The 19,412-nt window shown below is 33.2% G+C and overlaps 1 protein-coding gene across 2 annotated transcripts in view; it reads right to left on the bottom strand.

Annotated features, from left to right (window-relative positions):
- Positions 1-201: 201 nt before the first annotated feature.
- Positions 202-19,412, bottom strand: part of LOC106463029 (Down syndrome cell adhesion molecule-like protein 1) — a 38,310-nt gene continuing 19,099 nt past the window's right edge. Inside the window, exons 7-16 of one of the 2 annotated variants that reach the window (XR_002611400.1) lie at positions 18,986-19,117; positions 18,251-18,406; positions 17,915-17,985; positions 12,630-12,867; positions 12,217-12,315; positions 10,871-11,059; positions 10,246-10,395; positions 9,173-9,297; positions 2,030-3,178; positions 1,167-1,189 (exon numbers count right to left, since the gene is read on the bottom strand). Coding sequence is in view for 1 of the 2 variants with exons in the window: in XM_022390442.1 (XP_022246150.1) it covers positions 3,125-3,178; positions 9,173-9,297; positions 10,246-10,395; positions 10,871-11,059; positions 12,217-12,315; positions 12,630-12,867; positions 17,915-17,985; positions 18,251-18,406; positions 18,986-19,117 (1,214 nt within the window). In the remaining variant the exon portion in view is untranslated. Of the gene's footprint in view, positions 3,179-9,172; positions 9,298-10,245; positions 10,396-10,870; positions 11,060-12,216; positions 12,316-12,629; positions 12,868-17,914; positions 17,986-18,250; positions 18,407-18,985; positions 19,118-19,412 lie in introns of both variants that reach the window. The other variant, XM_022390442.1, reaches the window with a different exon arrangement.

The raw sequence follows: 19,412 nt of genomic DNA on the forward strand, positions 1-19,412 counted from the left end.
TTTATTACTTTTAATTTAATTCATATATTGTTCACATCACCAGATGTAAATTGTCAAAGTAATTACTAGTAATTATACACTTAAAAGAATTATCCTATGAACAAGTGATTTTGATTTAAAACACAAAATGGAATAGAATCTAAAATTAATGTCAAATACTCAAAACTAAAATAGAAACTATTATTATATAAGAAAAACTAAAAGTGTAACACCGAAACTAAAACTACTATTAACAAGTAAAATGAAATAAAAACAAAAATAATTTTTTTTGAAACTCAAATATCACTGCTATTTACTTCTCATCTATCCAATCTACTAACTGAATACATCATCATCATACTTTTGGAAGAAGTTTTAATGCTATGTGCTTCTCACTCAACAAATTTGCAAGCTGAACACATCATCATCCTCATCACTTGAACAGGATTTTTATATATTATGTATCTCTAGACTCTCACCCAATCCATCTTCAAACTGAAACGTCATCACATGGAGAAATAGGTTTTCTATTAAGTACTATATTGATCATTCAACTCTGTTGCAAGTTAAATTTAACCTTATTATGTTAGCAGTTATTTTTCTCTATTCTGCATCTGTTGTCCAACTTATGTAATAACTGAAACCAACACTATCGATAGGATGGGGAGTACCTTTCATCTATTATTCTTCAAACAGAACACATCATCACAATGAGAGGCTTTTTATATTATGGACCTCTCATTAAATCTCCATCTTTGACATGAAAACAACATAATAAATTTGGCAGGGTTTTTTATACTATGGATTTCTCATCAGACCCATCTACAAACTGAATACTAAACCATCACTTGGATAAGGGGTTTTATACTATGTGTCAATCTGCAATTGAATTCAGTATTGTCATTTGACAGGTTTTTTATGCATCTCTCACTCACTCCATCTACTAAATGAATCATTTGGGCATAGGGTTTCATACTGTGGAGCTTACATCCAACTCATTTATTAACTGCAACCAACATAATTACTTGAATTTGATACTGAATACTACAGATCTCTCACCCACCTGATCCATGACCTGAAAACATCATCACATAGACAAGATTTTTTATACTACAGACCTCACCCATCTGTGACCTGCAACCTGAAAACATCATAATCATTGTGACAGGGTGTTTTGTACTATGGATCGCTCACTTAATCAATCTGTGACCTGAAAACATCATCATCACTTTGATAGGTTTTTTTATATTATTGACCTCTCACCAAAACCATCTGTAACATGAGAAAATTATCATCACTTTGACAGGGTTTTATACTATGGATCTCTCAACCAAAACATCTGTAACTTGAGAACATCATAATCATCAGTATGACAGGGGTTTTTATACTATGAATCTCTCCCCAAACCATCTGTAACTTGAGAACATCATCATCATTACTATGACAGGGGTTTTTATACTATGGATCTCTCCCCAAACCATCTGTACTTTGAGAACATCATCATTACTATGACAGGAGGTTTTTTATACTATGGATTTCTCACCCAAACCATCTGTAACTTGAGGACATCATCATCAAATTGACGGGGGTTTCTATACTATGGATCTCTCACCTAATCCATCTGTGACCTGAAAACATCATCATCATCACTATGAAAGGGTATTTTTGTACTATAGATATCTCATCTAATTTTCTTGTGACCTTAAAACATCATCATTACTATGAAAGGGTATTTTTGTACTATGGATCTCTCACCTAATTTTCTTGTGACCTTAAAACATCATCACAACTTTTATGGACTTTTTTATACTATAGATTTCTCAACCAATCCATCTGTGATCTGACAATGTCATCAACACCTGGATAGGATTTTTTATACTGTGGATCTCTCACCCAAACCATCTGTAATTTGAGAACATTCATCATCACTTTGACAGGTTTTTTATACTATGGATCTCTCACCCAAACCATCTGTAACTTGAGAACATCATCATCACCATGACAGGTTTTTTTTATACTATGGATCTCTTTAGCCCAAACCATCTGTGACCTGAAAACATCATCATCACTTTGATAGGTTTTTTTTATATTATTGAACTCTCACCAAAACCATCTGTAATCTGAGAAAATTATCATCACTTTGACAGGGTTTTATACTATGGATCTCTCACCCAAACCATCTGTAACTTGAGAACATCATCATCACACTGACAGGGGTTTTTATACTATGGATCTCTCGCCCCAAACCATCTGTAACTTGAGAACATCATCACCATTTGGACAGGGGTTTTTATACTATGGATCTCTTGCTCAAACCATCTGTAACTTGAGAACATCATCATCAAATTGACAGGGGTTTCTAAATTATGGATCTCTCACCCAAAACCATCTGTGACCTAAAAAAACATCAGCATTTTGACAGTTTTTTGTACTATGGATCTCTCACCTAATCCATCTGTGACCTGAAAACATCATCATCACTATGAAAGGGTATTTTTGTACTATGGATCTCTCACCTAATTTTCCTGTGACCTTAAAACATCATCACCACTTTTATGTACTTTTTTATGCTATAGATTTCTCAACCAACCCATCTGTGACCTGACAACGTCATCAACACCTGGACAGGAGTCTCCTACAATGGATCTATCATACTACTCATCTACAAACTTAATCCAAATCACTGCTTGGAAAAGGAGATTTATACTATGGATGTCTCATCCAACCTGTTGAGAACGGAATCCAACATCATCACCTGAAACCAAAAGGACTATAACCTGCAACTTGTTTTGTTACTTAGCAATCAAAGCACGAACTTTCGAATTTGACAAGCTAGTAACAAAAGCTACTCTAGTGATGAATTTGTTAGTAAGTTGTCTTAATACAGGAGTTTTTTATAAATAAGTACACAAAAACTTTTTTCATCTTTTAGACCAATGTGTGTACATTAAAAACATTTCTTAAGAGTCATGAGGCTGACGAGAAAACTACTTTCTATTATACCACACATTACTGAGCAGAATCCTCTTCAGAGCTGCACTTGTTATATAAAAACACTTTTACATTAAGATTGTTTTTGTAAATAACTATAAAACTGTTTTCTTATTGTTTCCTGAACTAAATCCTGATCCATCACTGTTCTCAGTTATGAAAGGACGTAAGGAGGTTTCAGCTTTGTGTAGTGAGGCCCATTCTGAGGCTGAAAATATATGAAAATTATTGTGATTTGAATACAGGTTTAAATTCTTTCAAGGAAATATCAAATAATACTTATCTTTAAAACACACTACATCATGATCATGAAAATTCTCTACACAAAATGTTAATTTAAAAAAAAAAAGGCAAAGGCAGCTATTGGTCCATTATAATTACCAATCCACTTTTGAAACAGTGTTTTTAGACTTATTATGTTAAATATCCTTAATTACATTTTTGAGTGCTAATACTGAAGGTTTCTGCTAGGTAAAACAATAGTAGCAGTTAAATTATGTGCTTATAAGAGTAGAAATATTTGAAAGAAAGAATCCAACATAACCATTCATTGTAAATACTGGTGGTAAAAATAACTCTTTGTACTTATAAGTTATTTTTCATTAGACACTTGTCTTTTTTCCAAGAAATATTTCCATCCCTCAATTCTAGTCATATGAATAAATCATATTATTGAGTAAATCATTAAAAAATATATATTTAAAAGAGGAATCTTAAAAGTAGGGCTAAATTATTTCTCTAACAATATTTTACTTTGCCTGCAAAATCCCCCCAAAAAATCTAGCTATATCAATACATCATTAGCATGCCATTAAAAATATTAATAGTAAGGTAAGTTTTTCCTCTTTACAACAGTTTTAATTAATTTTTCAATTTAATATTTTTTTGTTTCAGCTAGTGATGAATTCTTCATATTATTTGAGCTTTCAATGAGGATTGTAAAAATAAGGCATTAGATTTTTATAAAAATAATAGTATATAATTATGATTCAAAATGGATATTTAATTTTCTATTTACACTTTCTTTATCGCTACATTCGAGGGTTCCTTTGTTAGTAAAACTTTTAAAGGTTTGTTGTCTAAAATCAGCTGCTTCAAAACATATGATCATATTTATTTTCCGGTTCCAAGTATAAGTTAACAGATATATTGCTTACTAAAGTAACACTGCTTTGCATCATTGATACTAATGTAGTAATTCAGCAATCTGCACAATCCAGCCAATGAGCACTTTACAATTGGAAGTTATTTATTACAATACTGAAAGCCATTTGAGCATGAAAAATTACAATCTAGTTATAAATTGTAATATAGTAGTTGGACAGCTTGAATAATTAAATGTTTTTTACTACCTCTTACTAAGCTTATTTAATCTCCTGATAAAATAATATATTCTTTAAGATGTAAAGGGTGAGTAGGAATTCATGTAGAGTAATAAATAGCTTTACAATAAGAACATGTTTTAATATTTAATGAAGTTATAGAAGTAGGCCACATCAGGTTAAATTTCAAATATAATGGTGTGTAACCTGATGATGACATATGTTAGATAGTGTGGTATAAGTGTGGTTTCTTCTTTTTTTTTGCTATTATTTTTTATCCTGAATCTATTCTTTGTTCTGTATATCTGCATGTTTTCACATAACACATGGTAAAAAAAATCATTAGGTTGATCTTATTTTAAATTACTTGTAATTTTTGTAATTTTCAAAGTTGATAACACCTATTACTGCCTGTAGAGAACATTGCTTAGAGTGATCTTGTTTCAGGAAGTTGAGGGCAGTGCCAGTCAATGGTTATACATGTAATATTTAGAGGTTTTGGCTCCACCTGTGTGCAATAAGAATGACCAGTCACATGGTAGAACAGTCACATTAGGTAAAATTGAAATTTCTTTGGAGATAGAAACCATTCATTTAGTTAGTATTTTCCAAGTCTGATCAGAGCCTGATCCTGGATTTGGCCAGGTAAAGAAGTGAGTAGATAAAGAACAAGAAATTTTGGTGCAGTGACAACAGGATATTGATTATTGTGGGCTTTGCTTATAGTTGCTGGAATGTGTACTGTCTTTAGCTTGAACTTTTTGGTTGTAAATGTTTAAAAAGTTTTATTTGTTTTAAAGTGACACTTTCAATGAAAAGATGGGCATACAACCTAGAGGGAGAGTCAGTCACTAAGGGGAGACAACCATCTGAAAGAGTAGTCATGTTAAGGAGAAATCCTTGCTTAGATGTATGTCTTTTGCCACTGCTGTAAAGGTGTATGACTACAATCTCATTGTGGCCCATGACTCAGGAATAACTTTTAATGTCTGATGCACCGAAATCACCAGTTGATAAGGTTCTCCCATTAAGAGTTGACTTTGATATGATGACAATGGAGTATGAGGATTGCTGTGGAGTTGTGTCATCTGGTGAATCCAAGACTACTTGGTGGAAAGGGGATTCTATAAAAGACTCATAGGCCAATGCCAGCCAGAACACAACCCCATCTCTGGTCACAACACCACATGGAGGAAGGACTAGAGGTACTATTGATGAACACTGTCTGCCAACCACAGTCCTATCACCAGCAGGTGAAACAGCAAGAGACAAATCGATTGTGGGGGAAGTGGTGAGCCTCCCTAAGCTAGGAGACATACTGCTGACATCAAAATGATTCTCAGAGGAATTTGGGGTTCAACAGAGAACAGAAATGAGCTGCTGCATACATCTTGTTGCTTTGTTCCCAAAATTCAGGATTCCACAAACCATTGGAGAATCAAGGCACCTTAATACTTGTAACAAATGGAGTTGACAAAGTCTTAAACCTCGTAAGAAGGTTGTTTTGTTGTTCCACAGATTCCAGTGAGTGAGGCAAAACAAACCACTCCTCTAACATTTAAAGAAAGGAGGAACTAAACTGTTTTTTGGAATGTTTCAGCAATGTTTTAGAAATTTTTGGAAATCCTGGATAATTAAGCAGACAGTTCAATACTAAGTGTTGAGTCTGGATTGTCCAGGACTAGACTGAGCATGTGAACAATGAGCAACTTGTGAGACAGTCATCACTGAGTTGTGCCAAAGGTTTGACAAGTGGAGAACAAAGCAATCCAGTGGGCCAAGTCCAAGGCTTGAAAGAGGAAACTTGACCACTTATGCAGATGATGTGTGAAATTTGCATGATATAGCTTACCCTGTGATGGACTCAGCAGATCATGAGGATATCCTCATTTACAAGTTCATGGAAGGGTTGACAAGTGAGACAATACAATACTATCTCAGTGTATGAGACCTTCTTTAGTTAATAGAAACAGTTTCTGTCATAATGAGATCACAGGAGAAGAAGAAGGCTATAGCAGTAACTTTGCAGTGACATCATCCCTTGGCAGGCCATTTTACCAAGATTCCCATGTTGTACCAGAGTTAAAATCAGCCATGGGTCAGCCAACGACCCATGTATGCCAGAGTTGCTATCCAGCCACACTGGTTTCCAGTGAATAGGCAATGCTATCCTGGTACTCCCGTGGTATACATGCCACAACATTTGCCAGTACCTCCACCTGGACATCATCCTAGGCGGGAGAGGCAAAGCATATGTTTTGCTTGTGGTGGGGAGTTAGGTTGCTTTTGGGTGAACTGCCCCTATGTTCCCAGACAGCAAGAAGGAACTTGCTATCATTCTTGAACAACAAGCCTACAAATTTTTCAGAGCAAACAGCAAGCAGTGAATACTACAGCTGTAAATCTAGAAATTAGATGAGCCCAAGTCAAATCTGGCCACAGACTTGGAAGAATGTGATGAAAAACTTGAACATAAAAGTGTGATGATTAGCCTAGCTTTTTCATGAATGGATGGGCCTTGTGATGAGCATATTTGTAAGCAAATGTAAGAGCTACACAAGAGCAGTCACTTATATGAAGACGATGGTTGTTATATTAACTGTCTCATTATTGGCACTGCATTCTTGTAATAGATGTACTGGGAAGGTTATCAGTCAGCTTTCCTGTGTAACACTTCTGACACTACTTGTATGGTAGAAAGTTTACTGCTTGAGTGGATCATACACCATTGAATTGTCTGATGAACTTTAAAAACCCTAAAGGGATGAGAGCACACTGAATAACAGTGTTGTAAGAGTATGATTTGATCAGTACATTATCACTTGGGCCCACAATATGGACTATCTCAATGAATAATGATACCTTGTCCATTCATTGAATGTTCAGATCCCTAACATTGTGGAGGACTTAATACCATTTCTGCTGTAACAATAGACCATAAAGTATGAAATTTCACCAGTGGGTGGATGCCACAATTAATGCATCAGAAGCTCTGGATAAAGTAACTGAAAATCCCAGATTTATTGGGTGTGCTCCATTCCATTCCATGTGTCCAACTCAGATTGAGGGATGTAGCATGGATGCTCATAACCTACGTCACTCAGTCAGTTGTGAGTGCAAGAAGGTGTGCTGTACTATCATTACCAACTGCCAAGCAATGTTTCTCAACCTGAGTTTAGCTAGTAGTTCCCAGAGTTCTGAGGCACAAAATTCTACAGGCCTTGAGTTACACGAAGACTAAAGGACATAAAGGTGTTACACAAACTTGTGCTGACATTTAATGGCAATTCTTATGGACACATTCAAGTCCAGACATTCAATATTGGTGTGAATACTGTACGGTGAGTGCCAGCCAGAGGAAAAGTCCATCTAGTCGACCTAAACAGGGTAAACTGATTTGAATGAAGCTGCTTACCTTTTAGGAAAAATATCTGTGTTACAGGGCATTGACACTATCATCTATGTTAATAGATTTTATATTTTAATAATGGTTTTGTTATTGAAGGGTACATTGTATATATGTATATGTACTTGCGTCTGTCTTAAATTGTACAGTTTTTGCATTTATTCTTTGTTAAAGGGCATATTTATATACGTGTTTGAGGTATTTATTGTACAAAGACAATTATGTTCTGCATTTATTGTTGATTTTTATATTTGAATTTATTGTTTAAAGGGTTTATATTAATATACAAATTCATTGTTTAATGCCATTTTTGCCATTTCATATTTTTGTTTAATGGTTGTGACATCTGTGGGATGTGCAAGTGTTTGGAAACCTAATAAGGTTAATGCAATTCTTGACCAGCATGAGTTTAAGGTTTATTGTGAAAATTAAAATTAATTATTGGCTTGATGGAAATGTGGTATAGGAATGTACCGTAGGTTTCTTCTTTATGTATTATTAATATTTACTCTGAATCTGTTCTTTATTCTGTATATGTGTAGATTTTCACATAATATGTGGTCAAGAAAACCATTAAGTTGATCTTGTTTCAAAATTACTTTCCTTCCTTTGTCATTTGGTAATTCCTGTTACCACTCATGGAATAAGAATGACCAGTCATGTGGTATTAACGTCACACTAGGTAAATGCAAGGTTTCTTTGAAGGTAGATACTTTTTGTTTAGTTAATATTACTCCCAGTCTGATCCTGGTTTTGATAGAGAAATGACCATATGTAGTGCAAGTACACATACTGTGTTTTTGTTTAAGTCTATAGAACATTGTTTTCACCATGTTTTACACTTTTTGTCCAGTCTAATTATTCTTTAGCATTAACTCAGTTTGTACAAGTTCAGTATTGTTTCACATAATTTGATCAAATCTCCCTTTTGGCAGACTTATCTGACATAGCTCCAAAGTATTTCCAGGTCACCCTAGAACACCACAATAAGAACAGGTTAGCATCAGGTTAAAGTTCAACTGTAATGACATATAACACGATGATGACCTACTCCTGTTGGTCAAAAAGATGTTAATTAAATACCAATATTATAACGTATATTCCTACTGAAAAGTGTTTATCATTCTTCATGAATTTACTTTGTGTGAACTTGATTACATAATTAAGTATATATTCATTATTCTAGTCTCCCCTCAACCCATTCCTATGTGCATACTACAATATTGCTTCTTATAACACTGTTCATATACAGAAGAGATTGAGTTATGTAAAATGTAAGATGAATCTCATGAATTTTGAGAATGCATATTTACACAATAATGAAGAATGGAAAAAAAAAACAGTACAGAGTGGCCACTTTGAGAATCTTACCAGCAAGATTTTAACAATTGGCATTAAGTAAAACATCCTAGTTCAGGATAACCCACTTAGAACATTATTATATTAAAATAAATAACAACAAAGATTTAGTTACCACTGTTCCACTGGGTATTTCCCATGCTACATCATATACTCTGCTGTTACGTGATGCTGAAACTCCCGATACTGAAGCACATGATGCACGTTGTTTGTAAGCAACATACAGCGAGGATTTTTTCACTGAGAAAAGTTTAGAGGAAGTTTTAATTAATGCAACCAAACTTTTACAAGGATAAAAAAACAAATTCCTAAATGATCAGTTTGCTACTACTAAACAATATGAGAATGAATTTTTCACTAATCATGCATAAATTCAAATACATTAAACGTAAGTTGGCTATTTTGTTCCGTTAGATTACTACAAAATTGTAAGTACTTAAACACACTGTGACTACAAATGTAAAAAGGTAAAGCATTATTTGAACGTTTAGTTATATCCAGAACACCATTGAAGGTTTTATTACTTACAATATAAACCTGAATAAATCAGTTAATAACTAAACAGACTAATAATAGAATCTAGGCTTATTTCTTCTTTTTCAATGAATGGACAGGACAGATCAACAAAATAAACTCTTTCATCAGATTTCTAAGGAAATCTGCTTTAATCTTTTCCAGTTTATTTGGATTTAGTGCTTTATTTAACCCTGTTCTGAAAATGATTAGTAGACATTTACAATTTATTTGAACAGGTATGTCATGATTATGATAGCTGAAGGTTAGTTTGAACTTGGTTGAAAATTTGAGAGTATGGAGAAATTAAAATTAAAATGGTGTTTGAGCTACATGTTTCTTGCAAAAATTAAAATTTTATATTAGATGTAGAGAATTAATATCTTTATGAAGTTACGTATGTCAGATACAGCACTTGCTATATTTTACATTTTTACACTCATTTCTAATATTATATATATCACATTAGAGCTGATCATTTTAGCTACATAATTAATTCCAGTTCTTAATCTCAATTCTTTATGTATTAACAATGTAATTAATCCTGACTATTCTTTCTTACATATTAATCATAAGGTAATCTTAACCTTTTTTTCTGTCACTTCAGTAGTGGAAATCAAATAAAACTTTGAACTCTGTTTATAAAACGACACAAACTGTATCATATTTGCACACCTTGAACAAACCGTGTTCTTTTAAGGCAAGCCCAAGCAATCACTACAACACAGATGACGACCGTAACTGAGGCTGCTACTGGTATAACAAAATACAGCTCAAAGTAAAAAGACATTGCATCAGGGGTTGCTGATGTTCTGAGATCAGATCCTAAAAATAGTGTTAATAAAAAAAAAGATGTTTTAACCTTGTAAAATAAGAAGCTGTTTTCTCTACCCTATCTGGCAAAAATATAGAGTAATAAATATGGAGGCAAAATTTTAATGTATGAATGATATTTTATTAGTCTTAAAACTTATAAAAGCAAAAGACCAAGGTTCTCCAGTAATGCTAGAGTAATACTGGGCACCTTAAGTTTAATACAACTCTATTAAAGATGTAGGAGACCTTTGTTTAGAAACTCCTCTTTTTATATATATACTTTAAAAGAAATTAAATATCAAATTTTGGTCTATCTGTTTGCAAATTGAATAAATAAACCCTTACTGTCCTAAAAGGAAAAACTAATAAACTTCTGTCACATTCTAGTTTTAATAATAAAATACAGGCTCTTATTTGAGTTTAAATAAGGTCTATATTTGCTATTATTCAATACGGGGAAGGAAAGAGTATGTGCACAATATACCTTTTTTCCTTTCAATGACTACCAGTAAGGGAGAAGAGAATTTACCACATCCAAACTTGTTGTAAGCAGCTATATGAATGGTGTAATGTTGACCACTGTTAAGATCTTGGATGGTATATTCTTGAACTGATCCCGGAATGTGAAGTTTTTGTTGTCTGTTAGCAGAAATTCCATATTCCAACAGGTACTCTTAGGAATAAGAAAATCCTTATAGTTTTCCAATTTACATTATTATGAAGGAGTACAGCTTTGGGGTTTAAACAAAGGTAAAAAAAAAGTAAAACAAACAAAACACATACTTTCATATTCTATATTCTGTTAAAATAATCACAAACAGATTTCAAATCTTCATTCTGTTACTATTCTTAAAACAATGGGTTTGGAAGCTCCGTAAGATGTTCATCTGAAGTTGTTTAAGTATTTATATAATCAGTTAGTATAAAATCAGAAATATATATATTTACATTAAAATGATTAAAGGTAGCAAACAAATGACAAAAGCGTCATTATTTTGATTGAACTGTTAAGCCTGTTGTTCAGAAGACACCCGACTTTAAGGTCCGAAGTTGTGGATTAATCACTCATTATCATCTGATTTTGATAACAATATACAGATATATCTAACAAGGGGAAACAATTCTACTTCAGATACCAGTTGGTAAATTAATTCAAAGTTTTTAAATAAATAATTAATCTTAAAATGCTCTGAAATTCTGTTTGTAATATTTAACATTTATTTTTCCATGCACATGTTTTAGTTTAAGTCCATCACTGAGATGCATATTGTTAGACCAGTCCCGATGGTAACATGTGTGACCCATGGAGAGTGTTCACTAATATTGGGGGAGGGGGGGAATTTGGAAAAGGTAACCGAAATCAATTATCTAGTATTCACTACTTTTATATGTTACTGTACATTGATTAATAAATGATATGACAGCATATTATTATGAAACATTCATACAAATGTAAATTTTTTTTCAGTTACTGGTAATAAAATAAGACATTAGAAGCCTTAACATCTGAGCAATGTATTATTATTATTATGTTGAGCTTTAATTATACTTTATTTTAATTTTTGATTTGTATTTGTCATTGAATTTATATATTAATTTGGAATCTGAAACTGGGGTAGCACAGAATCTAACATGGATAGACAGTCTCCCCCCATGGTGATGGAACTGTGTTTAACATCATGTAAACATTCTTAGTTTACCCGTGAAGAAGAAAGGTTCACCTTTCAAAACTGCTCAGGTTAAAGGTTTATTTTTATAATTTTATATTAAAACTTCTTAAACCTACACGTTTTTCTGACATCAAATATGAAGTAGTACAGTATTACTTACGAAATACAGGTCCTTTCATATCTCTTGGATGTGACCAGGTGACAGTAGCAGAATTCCATTGTACATCCTGGAGTTTAAGTTCTGGTGGAGGTGGAGGATCTTTAAAATTCCAAATGGAAATTATATATATATATAAATTACATTTTATTTCAAATTTAAGTTTATGACTATATCTTGAAAAAATGTTTTTTAAAATTTTATACACCAAAAATTAGTTATATTTTTAAGCACAAAGCTGTACAATGGGATATCTGTGCTCTATCAACTGCAGGTAATGAAACCCAATTTTTAGCGTTATAAGTCCTCGGACTTACCGCTGAGCCACTGAGATATTAGTGTAATAGCACAATGTAAAATAGTCATTGAATACTACATTATTTGAAATAAAACAGATAGTGACTTAATAGATTTACCTCCTAGTAAAGTTAGACACACAAACTCATCTGAAGGTGGGCCAGTCCCAGCACTGTTGAAGGCTTTCACTATTACTGTATAGCTCGTAGAAGGCTGAAGATTTTTAAGCACCATGTGTTGTAGTTTATTGTTTGTTGTGGGGATAGTTTCATACATAAACGATGATGTGGTGCCTTTCTTTTTGTACCCTATATGGTATCCTTTCAACAGCCCATTGTGATTCTCTGGTGGTGGTGGCTATAATACGTATAATTTTACATCAAATGCATGATCATATTTACCTATGTGAATAAGTAATAAGCCCAACAATTATTTACTTCTAAAATTTGTAAAAAATATAAACAGGATGGTATAAACAGAAGTTAAAGGAGCAAAAATGCGAATAATCTAGAATAACAGTAAAGTCTGTCAAAACAAAGTAATGGTGCGTACAAAAATGTTAGAGTAATACTGGTGAAACATACAAGATGAACTCATAAAGGCATCAGAGAGTACAAAATATTAATTTAACACCTTCTGGGTATAAGGAAGCTAAATGTTCCATTTGACCACTCACAAACGACAATAACAATCATGATTAATTCTGCCTAGCTTTCTGATAGTTGAAGGTCAGATCGTGTTTTTACATTAAGAACAATTGGTGACAGAATGTCTTTCTGAGCATGTCTGTCTGCAACTACGTGCAAACATCAAAATCTAAGTAACTTCAAAGGCACTGAGACTGACCTTCATAGCAGACCATGGAAAGGATTCCATCTTCTTGTTTCCACCCATAGTCAAGAGAAGTTACCAAATCTGGATGAGTGCTGTGTGAGTTTTCTATACTTTGCTGCCATACAGCTTTCTTTACGAGGTATCTTTATTATTGGCTAATTCTGTTTTAATCTTCTTAAAATCAGTATGGTAATTCATTTACTTATTTAATGAATTGTACAATGCAGTGACCAGTTTCTGTGTTTTTTTTTCACTGCAGAAACTGTCTGACTCTGAGAGTGTGAGATCTAAAAAGTTTTCTAAATGACTTGATATCAGCTTCATTACAGATCTTTTACCAATGTTGAACAATGATGAAACCACATTACATCCTTTAATTACATGCTTCTGGCAAAATACCACAGATCACTTTATAACGATTTGACTAATTTTATGGGTAGGTATGTACCTTTACTTGTCTAAAAACAATGTGATGACCCCAGTCTCTATCTGTACTTAGGAGATGTTCTTCATTTCTCAACACCAATTCGTCAGTGTCTGGGAAATTTAAGATGACTGTTCTTTGTTTTCCAGCAACCTCAAAAATTGATTTACATGCATTGTATGAAACAAGACATTATATTTACCTCTTCTTCTCTATTGCCGCATCCTACTAGAGAAAGAGCTCTTAGTGGGTGTTCTGCAAACAGGTCCTTGCATGATCTTCATATCTAATTATACAAGAACTGTATGTGCTTGCTATCTGGAACCTCTAGGAAGTTCTTTCATGTAGCATTGATTATCTTTCCACTACACTCTACAACTTTCTACCTACTTTGTGTCCATTCCTAAGAGCACACTCACTAGCCTTCACAGAAAAAGTCACATTATACCTTCTAATTATGCCAATGATAGCATAGAAGAATCCCAGGTCATCAAAGGTTTTGTGATTACTTCCATCCATTGCTTGTATAAAAAGCCATTGCATCTTAGACATACACAGTACTGACTTAAATAGTAGGTTAGAATGATGAACAATACCCTCTGCATGTGTTTCCAGGACATATGGGAGCTCTGATTTTTTAGTTATTTTTATTGTTTCATCTTTGTAGATCATGCTTGCCAGTACAGCTCTCATTAGATGACTCAGAATTGGCTCTAAAAATAAATTTTTGGCATTATGCAACAATAAGGGCTCTTCGAAACACTTATTCTAGGCTAACTGAGCCAAATTTGCTTCCAGCTTGAGTTTCAATGTTTGACTTCTTTTTCATATTAATAAGTGTTTCCTATGAGGATTCACTGACTGGACTGTAGAAATTACCATTTCCTTCTGTTGTACAGAAAAATGACCATTAAGTTCTATCCTACATCCATTGCTGCCAAAAGAGATTACTGGTGTGCACTGGTTTCTTGTATGTTAGTTCAATAATTCCACTCTTTCATTTTGCAGTCTTTGATAGCCATTTTCTCTCTATCCAAATCAATACTTAGTATTCAATTGAAATATCCTGATGTTTGAAAAACTGAGAAATGACCTGCTTTGAAATCTTTCTGAACCCTTGGAGGCAAATGAAATACACCAAGGATATACAATGGAAGCCATCTTGAATAATGTGTTTTATTTTCACACACAAAAAGGCAAGATCTTGGCTTGAGCGTGAAATTGCTGTGTTTAGTTCTTCACCATTTCAACAGCAACTCAGATAGCAGACATTATGCTACATATAAGAACATCTGCCAATATTTGAAGGTCAATGACAGTTTACAGTACCCAAATCTTTCCAAGAATAACTTTTATCTATAACTGAATGTTGAATTCATGTCAGTTGCATGAATTCAGGTTTGAATAAAAGCATTTAAACTGAATAGTTCTATACAGTCTTACAGTGACTAATAACCATAAGCTTTTAAGATTGACTCAGTACTTACTGGGTACTTGTGTAGATTTTTGTATGGTTTTGTGTATTCATCCCTACCTTGTTTCTGTACCTTATGGCATTGTCATCCCTACATCATACTTAATTTTTGCAACATTTTTTTTATTACTTCTTATTATTAGTTGCCCACTATTCCACATACCTGCACATAACTGGAATTTATTAATGCAATTAAAATGTGTTGTAATTTTATATTATGCTATAATATCTTAATTGTATGTGTAAGAAATATATTTTGTTAATATTATCAATGGACAGATGCTGTATATTGTCAGTTATGCATGTTTCTGCTAATAAAAAATAATTATGAGTGAATATTTAGAAGACAAAAAATATTTCAGTCTTTTCCCCTGAGCAAATACTTTTTGTATATGTTGACGTTTTTTCTTGGTCTTCTATTTTCTCTCATTGTAGCTGCCCTAAAAAACTGTGATAAATAATACGACTGTATGAAGTGTATACAGTTTATATATATTAGGCATTTAACATTTTAAGAATCAAAATAAATACTTAATTTTCATCAAAGTATAATGTAAAGTTTACTTGATAAATATTATGTTTGCATCATAATGCTGGGGAAAGTTTTTGATGTTACTTAAAAAGTGTGTTGTGGTACTTAATAATGTTATTGTTTTGCACTTTAAGGTGAGTGTCTTTTGGCTAAAAATTTGATACATTCAGATAAAGACACATTTCCATAGCAGGCACCATTAAAAAAGGGAGAACAAATTCAATAGAATAAACATTAAACTAAAAAAATGTAGCACTTAATACACGGCTCTAAGCCTTAAACAAAGACAAATTCATAACGCAAAAGTTCTTACACTGTTGTGGATATAATTATAAGTTGTACTTCTAACTGAACAAGTAGTTTATTATATTATTTTTTAAAACTAATATCAGGATTAGCCTCAAATGTGAAAAATTTGAGTTTCACCACATCACTTTTAAATAGAAGGCCCTATTCTCTATATTCATCATTCATGCCTCATTCAGTCGTTCAGTCGCATATAAGCCTGTCGTAAACAATGGCAACTGCAAACAAAGGCCTGAGGCATCCTAAATGGACAATAAATTTAGCTACTGTACCCGATATTTCAATGGGTGACGTTACTTCAATCATTGAGAGACATTCAAAACAAAACTGTCTGCAAAACACCTCACTAAAAACTACAAGTTTTCCATGGGCCATACGTACATGATTATTGAAGGTAAGTCATTCGTCGCATTTTGTGTCATAGACATCGGCCTAAAACTGCATATCTACTCCAGACATTTATTATCGTGTTTGTGATTTTTATTTCAAAATTGATTATTAATTATTTGGTATTGTGTGTGCATAATTTGACGAATAAAACTCCATTGTAAGTTAAATATACAGTACTATGTGCCGGGGGTCACGTGAATTCACTTTAGGCCTATGCATTGATATGGGATAGGTCGACACTGTGTTAAATGGCCAATTTCAACTTTATTCATTACTAGCTGGAGTACTTGTCCCCTGGACGGAAGTTATGTAAATTCTTGATTAATGAAAAGTTATCTTAGGACATTAAAAGTTGCTTCCCGTATATTTAATTGTAAGAAACACAAAATAGCATATAAAAATAGCAAAATATAAAATTTGAAAACACAAATCTGCGTGTCTCTCAGCATGGACCCAACAAACCACCATACCAAATTCGGTGAATATCCATCTACAGGGAGCGAAATAGTGTTAAAAATCGAAAAACACCCACGCAAAATGAAAAACTGAACATCTGTATGTATTTCCCCATGGGCCCAATGGAACTCTATACAAAATTTGGTGAACATCCATCTACAGGGGGCAAAGTAGTGGTAAACAATGCAAAACTGAAAATTTGTGTGTATCCCCGCATGGAGCTAATGAGCGTCAATACCAGTTTTGGTGAAGATCCATCTACACCCTGCAAAGTAGTTACATGGACATACAACAGACAGTGCCATCATATTTATATAGATACTAGCTGCAGTACCCGTCCCTTGGTCGGGAGTTATGTAAATTCATGATTAATGAAAGGTTATCTTAGGACATGAAAAGTTGCTTCCCTTATATGTAATTCTAAGAAACGCAAAAAACGCCAATAAAAATTGCAAAATGTAGAATGTGAAACCGCAAATTTGCGTGTATATTCGCATGGACCCAACAAACCACCTTGCGAAGTAGTTACATGGACATACAAAAGACAGTGCTATTATATTTATGTAGATAATATTAGATATTTAAACGCAGATATTAAGTAGATTAGCTAGGAATATTGAATACAAAGGCTTGTTCAACCCTATAATTTCCTATATACATGTATGTTTAAAATTTCATATAGCCTTATTACAGGCCCAGAACTAGGTTGCATAGGCCCAAGCCCAATTACTAGAATTAGGCTAGGTAAATTTGCAGTTTAGTTTTGCATTATTTACCAAACATAAAAGTCCTTTACCACGTCGGATCTTTGCAAAATACTGTTTTCTTCTTTTAGCATCTACAGCAATAGTATTGTATTGTGCTTCATTATTGCCCATTGGAACAAAACAATGATAAGATACCATTGTTTTCTTTTTACGTTATGAGTCTCGTTTTCGATTTAGGATGGCGGGTGCGTGACATGCGAGTATTAGAAAGAAAGACATACCTTCCAAGATATCTGTAAACTATGAGAATCGACAGGTTCTACCAAGAGATCAGTTGGTGACATGTCTGGTTCTAAAATAAAAACAATATGTATATATATATATTTGAACTGTCTGTATAGCCCTGACTTATTTACTCATATAGAAAAATTGTTCCTTGCTATTGTTATGGTTCTAAGAATTTAAATTCTACAACTTTAAAAACTATTATACTACAAAGACGATTAGAACTTGACTTTAAAAAAACTCCAGCTTTCTAAATACCTCTTCTTTCTTTATCTTCTAAACTGTCTGTACATATTCAAAAAGAAAAAGAAAAGATTGAAATTGATGTATACCTTCCTCTTTCGTAGTGAAGGTAGCCATTTCAGAGGGTTGACCAACGCCGACATCATTCTTTGCTAAAATCTGAACAATATATTCAAAGCCTGCATGAAGATCGTTGAGCAGAGTTGTTGTTTCGGTGTTGGACACGGAGATTTCTTGAAGTGCGCCTGAAAAATATCGCCACTTATTACAGAAAAAGGCATAGAAAATATACGAATTTAGGCAACTTACAGAAAAACGTGTAGCACACTTGTTAATCTTGGCTTGATGGCAAACTACACTATAGATCGTTAAGTCTGAAAACAAGCACACCAATATCGTTATAATTATTTCAAGAGGACAGAATCTTGGATCAGCTATTACTAAATCAATTTACATTAGATTGAATTGCAAGTTACTAAGTTTTATCATCGAAAAAACGTGGAAAATAACCAAATGCTGCGTCATCTCGTTCGATTTTATTTGTAAGAATGGATGTTCTTGTAAGAATTTAACTTTTAATTTACTTGGAATCGCAAACATCTGAATGAAGATGTGGTTACATTTACATTTCATACATAGAACCTTTAAAAAACAACAAAACCTTTTATAGTATCATAAGTAACTTGTAAGCTGAGCCTAACATAAGTGCAGAAATAAATTGCTCAAATGTCACTACAATATTTACGCATTTGAAGATTTTTTTGTTAAATACACTAGGTACTGAAACACTAAAATTTAATCTTTGAACAAAACTTTCTACATACCTGATTTTTTCCAATATCTAATAATATATAATACTATTGGTGGATTGACACTAGGTGGCGCTCTCCACACAACTCTGGCTGATCTGCTGCCTATATTCACAAATCTGACATCCAATGGACTTGATGGAGGTTCTATATAGTGAATTTGAGATAATTAAGAACCCAAAACGCATAAGCAACCAGTTCACTATTCAATGAGTGGTATAAGAATTTAAAAACTTCAGGATGTTTTAATCATTTGATTTCCTTGAAGAAAGTGTTTTAATTTATGCCCTTGACTAAACCATTGTGTTTTACCATAAACCTCCAAGCACATCTCCATATAAGACTGAAAGTTTATACAATATACGTTGTCAAAACCAGCTTATAAATAGATTTGGTAAAGTTTCCAAATGGTGAACCTATCTCTCTCTCTCTCTATATATAT

The sequence above is a fragment of the Limulus polyphemus genome, unplaced genomic scaffold (assembly GCF_000517525.1).
Source record: "Limulus polyphemus unplaced genomic scaffold, Limulus_polyphemus-2.1.2 Scaffold1307, whole genome shotgun sequence".
Classification (NCBI taxonomy): Eukaryota; Metazoa; Arthropoda; class Merostomata; order Xiphosura; family Limulidae; genus Limulus; species Limulus polyphemus.